This window comes from Dryas octopetala, chromosome 5, assembly GCF_963921425.1.
Source record: "Dryas octopetala chromosome 5, drDryOcto1.1, whole genome shotgun sequence".
NCBI classification, from domain to species: Eukaryota; Viridiplantae; Streptophyta; class Magnoliopsida; order Rosales; family Rosaceae; genus Dryas; species Dryas octopetala.
Genome location: NC_141370.1, coordinates 5,929,562 through 5,939,988, shown reverse-complemented (window position 1 = coordinate 5,939,988; position 10,427 = coordinate 5,929,562). Strand labels below are relative to the sequence as shown.

At 36.6% G+C, this 10,427-nt stretch overlaps 1 protein-coding gene and 1 pseudogene across 1 annotated transcript; one reads left to right on the top strand and one right to left on the bottom strand.

Moving 5' to 3' along the window:
- Positions 1–4,380: 4,380 nt before the first annotated feature.
- Positions 4,381–6,855, bottom strand: LOC147283776 (monooxygenase 2-like). The gene is made up of 5 exons (XM_086243832.1): positions 6,590–6,855; positions 6,154–6,216; positions 5,890–6,067; positions 5,554–5,782; positions 4,381–5,324 (listed from the first exon to the last, which is right to left on the bottom strand). Exons 1-5 carry the CDS (start codon positions 6,814–6,816, stop codon positions 4,792–4,794), a joined length of 1,230 nt encoding a protein of 409 aa, XP_086099958.1. The 5' UTR covers positions 6,817–6,855; the 3' UTR covers positions 4,381–4,791.
- A 1,088-nt stretch (positions 6,856–7,943) lies between these two features.
- Positions 7,944–8,874, top strand: LOC147283775 (uncharacterized; annotated as a pseudogene).
- The last annotated feature ends 1,553 nt before the right edge of the window (positions 8,875–10,427 follow it).

The following is a 10,427-nucleotide window of genomic DNA, read 5'->3' as shown; positions in this document are numbered from 1 at the left end:
ATCAACACTCCTGTGTATCTACCCCACAATAAAATGGTGTAGTTGAAAGTAAACACCATCATATATTAGAAAAGGCACGGGCTCTACGTTTTCAATCTCAACATCCATTAATTCTTTTGGGTGAATGCGTTCTTACAACCGTATATCTTATCAACCGATTACCAACACCACTTTTGTCCAACAAAACTCCCTATGAGCTTCTTTATCAACAAGCACCACAATATCATCACTTACGAGTTTTTGGTTGTCTCACTTATGCCACCAATGTCCACCTACCTCAAAAATTTGGTCCTCGTGCCCGAAAATGTGTTTTTATAGAGTATCCTTTCGATCAAAAGGCATACAGATTGTATGATTTATCAACCAAATAATTTTTTTCGAGTAGGGATGTTGTTTTTCATGAGACTATTTTTCCATTTTCTACTACCACACCCATTTCCAAAGACGACATTGTTTTACCCTTACCTTCTACTGACCCTCCACTAACCACCAACACTCTAGATCTTATACTTCCTGGTGATGCTCCAACTGACACTACACAAACAAGTCTGGTTGTCCCTCTAAGTCCATCTGCACCATCTCGTTTAGCCCGTCATGCACCACCTCCTACTCGCCATTATGACCGTCCCAAACAAACTCCCATTCAATGATTATGTATGCTCCCAGCTGTTACTCGAGTTCCAGTGTCAGATTCAAAGCCATCTCCTCCATCAGGTACTCGTTATCCTTTGTCCAATTTTATTTCTTATCATTGTCTTTCCCCTTCACATCTTTCTTTTGTTGCTACTATTTTTAGAATTGTGGAACCTAACACTTTTACTCAAACTGAAAAAGATCCTACGTGGCGGCAAGCAATGGTTTCTGAGATCCAAGCACTTGAACACAATCAAACCTGGACCCTCACTCCTTTACCTCCTGGGAAAGTGCCCATTGGTTGTTAATGAGTGTACAAACTTAAGTACAACTTGGATGGTACTATTAAAAGGTATAAGGCTCATCTCGTCGTCAAAGGCTACACACAAACAAAGGGCATTGACTACCATGACATGTTTTCTCCAACAACCAACCTTGTTTATGTCTGTTGTTTACTTGCCATTGCTGCTGCAAACAATTGGTCTCTTCATCAGTTAGACGTTTAGAATGCTTTCCTTCATGGTGATCTCTATGAAGTTTACATGCTTCCTCCACCTAGTTTCAGCTGACAGGGAGAGAATTTAGTGTCGCATGAACAAATCTTTGTATGGTTTGAAGCAGGCTTCTCGCAATTAATTCTCAAAGTTCACCACTGCCATTCGAGCTGTTGGCTTTCAACAATCCAAGGTCGATTACTTGTTGTTTACTTGGGTAAATGAAAATTCCTTTACTGCAATTTTAATTTATGTGGATGACATTCTCATTACAGGGAACGATACCATTGCCATGAAAATTCTAACCTTACACGTGGACGCGGGTGTGCCACTAATCGGCTTGGAATAGTCGATTAGAAAAAGATAATATTCAATGTGAAAATATTTAAAAATAAATAAAATTAAATGTGCCAAATTAAATATCTGACTTTTAACCAACGATTGTGTGATAGGAAAATGAACAGAAAACCTATCTAGGTTCTTTCTTTCCTAGATCGACTATGACTTTGAAAATGAACAACAAAAAATGTAAATAAAGAGCAACATGAATTTAAAAGAGAGCCTAATGGAAAATAACATTAAAATAAATTCAAAGAAAAAGTTGAATTCTTGAAAAACCCAAAATACAAGGAAATAACATAAGCATAAAGAAATACATTTAAAAAGGGCTTTGAAAGGCTATGCAAATGAAAATAAAGAGAAATTTGAGAAATTAAAAGCCACAATGATGATTTGGGAGCAAAAAGGTTGTTGAGAGATTCACATTGTTGTGAGTTTGTGAGGTTGTGTGTGTTGGAGAGAGGTTCTTGAAATTGGCATGTGAACTTCCTTTTATAGTGATCATTTGCTTTGTCCCCAAGTTTTGTAGCCGCATGTGTGACTTAAAATGACTTGCTTTTTTGGAGTAGGTAGACAACTGTAGATGAGCTACTTGAGTGGTAGACAACTGTTCATAAGCTAAGAGTGAGCTGGGTTACTTTTTGGGCTGCAAACATGTTCAGCCGAGAGTCATGCAATATGGACAGCCAAGATAATTTTGGATTAAGGGGAATGCTATCCACCTTCTCTAATCCACCTTTTCCTTTATTATTCTCATTCCGCATTGTAAATTCATGATCAGAATCGTTCATTTTTTAGATCTAACTATGAAGATCATCTCTGCAAAAAATCAATCAAATCGAAAATCGTTTGATTATGTAACTGTGATCAAATAAACAGATGATTTTAGTAACAATTTGATTCATCGTTAGTTTATTTGTAACGATTACATGCTCAAACGATTTTCGATTTATTTGATTTTTTGCAGAGATGATCTTCAAATAATTATCTGAAAGATGAACGGTTTCAATCATGAAAATACATTGTGGAATGAGAATAATAAAGAAAAAGGTCGGTGGAAAAGGTAGATAGCATTCCTCTTGGATTAATATATACTCTTGGATTAATATATACTTGCTGGCCCTAGCTCCTTTTACTTCAACTTGCTAACATCCATCTAGAAAAAACACAACAAGCTCTTTTTTTGAATTCAAAAAATATTCACGTGGGCCATGACCCATTTTGGGTGGGGTATAAACAATAGACACAACATGTAGATTGAGCATTAACATAATAAATATTGTGGATGAAATTCATCGATATGCAATTTGATACCTACCATTCAAGTAGAGATGCAATCAATATGAAGTATGTGTAATCCATATATGAACAAAAATATCTATAAATTATTTAAGTAATCAAATACAACAAAAATGTTGAAATAAGTGTTAAACATAAAATGACTTTTAAAATTTAAACATAAATTCTGTGGAATCTTCTCTTAGATTGTTGGAAATATTGCTGGAATTCCTGAAATATACTTCACAAAAATATTAGATCACAATAATATTAATAACGTTAAATTAATTACACTATAAAATATGATATCTAATATATAATAGGAAAATATATATGTTATTGAGAAAACTTATCGGAGTTGAGGCACGCAAATGCGCTATCTTAAGAGAAGATTCGTCCCCTACATCACAGGGTCGTATGACCTCTATTTTTGTATGCGAAAAAAAAAACTATATGACCTCTTATTGTCAAAAGAGTGCTTATATTCACACTCTTTCTTATTTCCCCATTCATCTTATTTTTACACTCATCATTACATTTGAAAAAAATATAAATATTTATTTCTATGTCCCATTATGCATATTGATGTACCAACTCAAACACGCACTTACTAAAGACTCTTTCCACACCTCTTAACTATCATCTCTCCCCCCCCCCCCATCTTTTTCAATAATTCTTTTCTTCCATAAACCATAATTCTACTTTGTCACCAAAACTTAAAATCGATGATACTATTTAGATGTGTCAAACGGGTCAGGCCGGTCCGAGCACGACACGGCACGATTAAATGGGCTGGGCCGGGCCGAAGTTTTTAGCCCATCGGGCACGGCACGGCACGAGAATGACACGGGCCAAGCACGGCACGAGCACGGGCACAAAATAGGCCCAAATTATACACGACTATTTTAACATTGTTTTTTCCATTTTTTAAGAACTTTTCAACAAAAATATTCAATTTTCATGAAAAATAATGTTAATATTTAATTATAAATAATAAAAAATATCATAAAATTAGTTTTATCACTCTAAAAAATAAAAACAAAAAAAGGTTTCTGGCCGGCCCGTTTAAGGCACGGCATGAGCACGAATGGCCCGATGGTCGTGGGCCGTGCCGGGCCTAGGTATTAATTATATAAGCCAGCCCGAGCACGGCACGAAAGCATGATGCCGGCCCGAGCACGACAAAAAAGCACGATGCCGGCCCGAGCACGACAAGAAATCACGATTCCGACCCGGCCACCTCTAATACAATTTGGTAGATGCCCTTAAATCTATTAAAATGTATGATTATTCTATATCATAAACCATTTTATATATTTATTTATAGTTTTAGTTCAAGAATTAATTATACTTTAATGTTTTAGAAATTGAATATTAACCTTAGGGATTTAATTTGGAATCTATCAATGAATTATATGATGAGTATAAGATACTTTTTCTTCTATTTGGAAAAAGATGGGTGAGTTGAATGATAGTTAAAGGGATGAGAAGAATGTCAGTAAGTGAGTGTTTGAGTTGGTATATGATCGATTAAAGGGTGTAATAGAAATAATGAGAGGTGAGAAGTGTTTTTAAATTTTTTTCAAATTTAATGGTGGGTGTGTAAATAGGACATTGGGTGGAAATATAAGCACTCTTGTCAAAAACATTTCCTTGTTTATAGAAATTAAAACCAACGTATTACATATCCAACTTGGAAAGAAAACTTAATCTATACTCAACAAGGAAAAATAAACATATGTCAATCTTATTCAACTCAGAAATCACAAAATCAAATCCAATTAATCTCTAATTTTTCAACTTTCCAACACTTATTTCAACCACAAAATTTAGAATTACAAGAAACTAAAAGGATACAAAATATTAGACACGGAGCAAATTACTAAAATTGATAATTCAATATTAATAACCCTTATCTGCACTTGAGCTCAGCATTTAGGAGACGGATCAGCATATGTGTAGAGTTGCACACTTGTTTTCATTTAGTTGCTTGGGAAAGTGGGGAGGGGGCCAGGGGGTCAATAATTAATTCCCTAGAGGAGGGAATCTAATTTATCTTGTCCAGTTTTCCACAATCATAATGTGTAAATCTAACAATTTTAGGGTAAAGGAACCTGTAAAATATAGTATCCCTCAAGAATTTCATACCCCAGCCAGCTCCTGCCTGCTGCACCCATCCTGAAAAATATGACCCCATAATCAACCCGGAGACACGCCACCTTCTTTCTTCCACATATTTTCCAATTGCCTTAGCCATCTCTTTTGGTACAACTCCTCCATTTTGTATAAAGGATGTCTGTATGTGTCTGGCTAAAACCACTGCATCTTCTAATGCTGAGCAACCTCCCTGTGCTAAATCAGGTGTCATGGGGTGCATGGCATCCCCAGCCACCGTGACGTTTTGCTTGGCTAGGTTCCCAAATACTACATGCCATGGATACCTGAACATCAGTGGAGCCCATGTCAATGTTGAAAGATCTGAGTGATGCACAATGTCTAGGTATAAAGGAGGCAGGTCCTTGGCATAATTTTCAATCACTTCTCTTTGTATAGCTTCCGGGTCTCCTTCCACATGTACCCCTACAATGAAAGAAAATGTAACATAAAATTTACAGTAATAGAGCATAATCTTTTAGCTTGGTATTGTTTAATTTCTGGCTTTTGTTATATGGTATAATAGAATGTGTGCAAAATTTGTTACACAAGATTTTCTCAAGTCAGCTTATAATTAGCTATGCTGATGTAACAAGTTTGGTTCTTATTAGAGCAGCATGTTTAGATAAATTGGTTGTGGTTTGATGTTTTGAACCTTTTGCGGGAGATATACAACTATAGAACCAATAAATCTCTTTGTCATTGAGGGGAACAAAACCAGCCCTTCTGCCTGATCCTACATACTGATACACATGGTTGTTGAGTCCATGGCCTTGAGGAAACACAGCCAACCCACGAACAGCTGATCGACCGGAATGGACCGGTTCAGCAAGTCCTAACCAGCGTGCCACCACTGAGTGCACCCCATCACAGCCTATCAAGACCTATAATTCATAAACATCCAATTAAAAGAGAAAAATACAGGAAGGAACAGAGAACTTTAACTAATTAGAGACAATGTATGTGGGTTTCTGTATTAGGACAAGTTTACCTTTGCTTTGAAGATAGTTCCATCTGCCATGTGAATAATGGGAATGGATGATCCTTCATGTTGTTGGGTCTCAATTGCAGTGATTTTGGAAGAGAAACGGATTGAATTAACTGGTAATTCATCTGCCAAAGCCTCGAGTAAGGCTTTCCGGTGCACTGATCTTGGTCCAACTGTATCACTGTTTCCATGTAAAAGATGACAACATTCAAATCAATTGTGGATCTACATTCCTAATGACATGCATATCAATAACACCTTGCTTACCCATTGCTTCTGGTGAAAGAAACTTCTTGAATTGCTCCAGTATCAAGATCAGTCATGTATCCCCTGATAATAGCTCAAATTAGAAATACATAATAAGTCAAATCTACATCTCCATTTCATCTCATGTTTCATAACTAATTTAGCCTTTTATTGTCAAATCCAATATAGGATACTAAAGACTACCATGAAAAATAAATTAGAAAACTTCCTTTGCTTCATAGTTTTAGACTTTTAGTCAACATAATTTTAAATTCTACCAACATTTTGCTAATAACAAATCCGATAAAAAAATTGTTGATGCAGTAACGGAAACAAAACCAAGAAAAATACAAATTTCACTCTCATAAAAATTAATTAAAAAAAAATAACAACAACAACAACAACAACGATTGTGGGAAATTAGTTAAAGAAGCTAGAGATCGAAGAGAGCATTTACTTTTTGATGGGGGCATAACGAGAAGTGAGCGTTTGAGAAACAGCCAAGGCATCAAGAGCAAGCCAAGCGTTGGGGAAGAGGGTTAAGGCTGCTCCCATGGCTCTGAGCCCATCTGATCTTTCTAAAACCAAGGCTTCAACCCCAACTCTCTTCAGCGCCAATGCAGTGGCCAACCCTGCTATCCCTGCCCCCACTATCACCACATCCTCCACTCTTTCTCTTGCCATCCCTCTTTCTCTCTCTCTTTCTCTCTTTCTCTGTCTCACTAAAGTTGGGAGAATATATAATAGAACAGACGACGCCATGTTTGACCTTTGAACCAACATGCTAAGAAAAGACTAGCTAATAAGACTTCAATTAGCAATTCGCTTCTATTTAATTGGTATTCTCCACTTCGAATTCTTTATTAATAATATAATGGTTTTTCTCTTTTCACTTTTGCTGCCTCAATTGAAATTTTTAAACAGGTGTCTTGATTCTGTACTTACAAGTAAGTGTCTTGATTTAGTTTATGATTTTTATATCTAAGAAGGAAATTAAACATTGATTAGATTGGCCAAAAAAAGAAACATTGATTAGAAATTGCATGTGAGAATATTGTTCATATTTTTCTTTCACAGCTCTAAATGAAAATAGTGAGCCATCAACTTTCTATGAATGAGTCAAATGCATACAAGTCAATTGGCAATTTCTAACTAAAGTTTGATGTTTTTGTCTATTGGACATATAAAGTCCATTTGGAGCCATTTTCTTCGTGCTGTCATTTGGCTTTTCTTGGAGGAGGAATTGTTGTAGTAGGAGTTTTGCTTTGTAATTTTCTTTTTTCAGATAATGATTGAGTAGTCCCCTTTGAAATTTGCTTTGAAAAATAACACACATAATATTTGTAATGTTACAAATGTCCATCCTTATTTTAATAAAATAATAAAGAATCACACATTTTAAAAAGGTTTTTTATTAATTTACTCACTAAGTTTTGACTCGTTTTTCACCGCTTTGACTCGATGATACACCTTAATTAATTTTTTAAAAAAATTCAATGTCGAACCGGCCTATTACAAAATCATGAATTAATGAGCAAGATTTAAGAAGATTGACAATTATATAATTCTTCCTTTGATTATGAGTTTGCTCAATTACTGAAGGAATCAATGTAATTAATTGTTGTAGGCTTTCTATATATTAGTCTTCCTTGTACAATTGTATATAGAACAAATATAACATAATTTCTTATTCCTTAAAGTTTCACATGGTATCAGGCAAAGACCTCTGTGTTTATTTTGTCGTTCTTTTTCTCAGCCCTAGTTTTTTATATCTTTGAGAGATCTCTTCCTCTCTCCTTTTATTCATCACCATGAGTGATCCTACTAAGTCAGAAACAAGTAATAAGGAGCAAGGAACAAACGATCCCTCAAGTCCTTATTACATCCATCATTCGGATCATCCAGGCATAGTTCTTATGTCCAAACCATTGACTGGAGATAATTACGGCACTTGGTGCCGTTCTATGTGCATCGCTCTCAGTGCAAAGAACAAAATCGGATTCATTGACGGTACAATCAAGACACCTTCAACAGAGAAGAAACCTTTAGATTTTTCGCTTTGGCAACGCTGCAATAACATGATCCTTTCATGGATACTGAATTCTCAACTCTGATTTAGCAAACATCATAATGTATCCAGAGACGGCACACAGAGTTTGGTTGGATTTCAAAGAGCGATTTTCTTAAAGTAACGCACCTAAAATTTTTCAGATTCAACGTGACATATCTTCTCATACCCAAGAGTACCTTATGTCTGTTATTGCTTGTTACACAAAATTGAAGGGTTTCTAGGATGAACTTAGCTCCTACAATGATGCACCCTCATGTACATGTGGTGCTATGAAGTTGCATACAGACCGTGAGGAAAGAAATAAAGTGATGCAATTTCTTATGGGCTTGAATGAATCATACACTGTTGTTCGAGGTCAGATCCTCCTCATGCAACCTTTGGCTTCTGTTCGCCAAGTATATGCCCTTATTTCTCAAGAAGAAAAGCAGCGTGAATTAGGTGTCTCTCGTGTCGTTGGCAAAAGTGTAGCCATGTTAGCATCCAGAAGCCATAGAACTAGCAGAAACAATCGGAAAAAGGAGCCTCTCCATTGTACTCACTGTGACAGAGACCACCACACCATTGAAACCTGTTATTAGTTGCATAGGTTCCCACCTGGCCATCAACTCCACACAAATCCAATGACAAATCTAGTAAGCCACAAATGGGGTGTGGAAAACAGACTCAAGTGAACCATGTACATGCTGATCCTTATTCCTCTGTTTCTACCATTCAAGACATTCAAAAAATTACTCCAAATCTCTCTGCAGAACAGTGCGAACAAATATGTTGAATTCTAAGCTCAATAATCTGGAAAAAATGCAGAAAATGAAAAAGGAAAGAAGATGGATCAAAATCGTGGAGCAGAGCTCACGTTGTGCTTACCACCCCAATATATTCGTTCTCTGTTATACCTACAAAAGGAGGCTTATAGCCACTACAACAGAAAAAACAAAAAAAAGAGAGAGAGAGCCTATATCTCATCTCAACCATTCATCATCATCCTCTAGATGATGCCACCTGTCAATCTTTTAGTTTAATTACAACTGATTAACTAACAAACTAATCTAATTAAGGCAACTAATAAATCAGTTAGCAGCCTTAATATCAACACTCCCTTCTAAGGTGTTAACTGATGTCACCCCGAGCTTGTTCCTTAGGAAGTTGAACCTGTCCTTTGTCAATGCTTTAGTAAAAATGTATGCCAGCTGATCTTCACCTTTGCAGTACAACAAATCAAGCACTCCATCTTGAATAGCATCACGAATGAAATGGAATTTTCTCTTAATGTGTTTCGATCTTTGATGAAAAACAGGATTCTTAGACATTGCTATAGCTAAAGTGTTATCACACATAAGAGCAGTTGGTTCCATCTGTTCTTCCCCAAAGTCTTGCAGCACAAATCTCAGCCAAATAGCTTGAGTTGTAGCTTCTGAAGCACTCATGTATTCAGCCTCTGCAGTGGACAGTGCAACACTTTGTTGCTTCACAGAGGCCCAAGAGAATGCCCCACTGCCAAATGAGAAGGCATAGCCTGATGTGGATTTCATATCATCATCATCACCACTCCAATCGCTGTCACAGTAGCCAATTAAGAGGGCTGAGTCACCTTTCCTGTATTGAATGCCATAATCAATAGTCCCTTGTATGTATCTTAGTACTCTCTTGGCTGATCCAAGATGCTTGACAGAAGGACAATGCATGAATCTGGCCAAGAGACTGGCAGCAAACATAATGTCAGGTCTAGTTGCTGTCAGATATAATAGACTTCCTACAATCCTCCTATATTGCTCTTCATCAGCAGCCTTGCATCCATCATCCTTCCTTGGCTTATCAGAGGTTGCCAGAGGAATTGCCACTGACTTGCAGTCCTTTAGACCAAATTTCTTAAGAAGACTAAGTGCATACTTCTTCTGATGAATGAATATACTCCCTTCATGTTGGATTACCCCCATTCCAAGGAAATGATGTAATAACCCAAGGTCAGTCATCTCATACTTGTTCATCATGTCATGTTTAAACTCCTCAATCATCTTTTCACAGCCACCCGTGTACACAATGTCATCTACATAGATTGATACTATGAGTGTTCATTGTCCTTCCTTCGATTTTACATAAAGAGTAGCCTCACTTGGGCTCCTTTCAAAACCACACTGTTGCAAATGAGCATCAATGTTTCCATACCAAGCTCTTGGAGCTTTCTTAAGGCCATATAATGTCTTTCTCAATCTGTACACTTTGTGTT

What these genes read in the sequence shown, in the direction of transcription:
- LOC147283776 (XM_086243832.1), bottom strand. Translation starts at nt 6,816, where the DNA reads ATGGCAAGAGAAAGAGTGGAGGATGTGGTGATAGTGGGGGCAGGGATA. An exon ending in CGTTATGCCCCCATCAAAAA is followed by an intron (nt 6,217 to 6,589) that starts GTAAATGCTCTC and finishes AGCTATTATCAG; the next exon opens with GGGATACATGACTGATCTTG. An exon ending in TCTTTCACCAGAAGCAATGG is followed by an intron (nt 6,068 to 6,153) that starts GTAAGCAAGGTG and finishes ACATGGAAACAG; the next exon opens with TGATACAGTTGGACCAAGAT.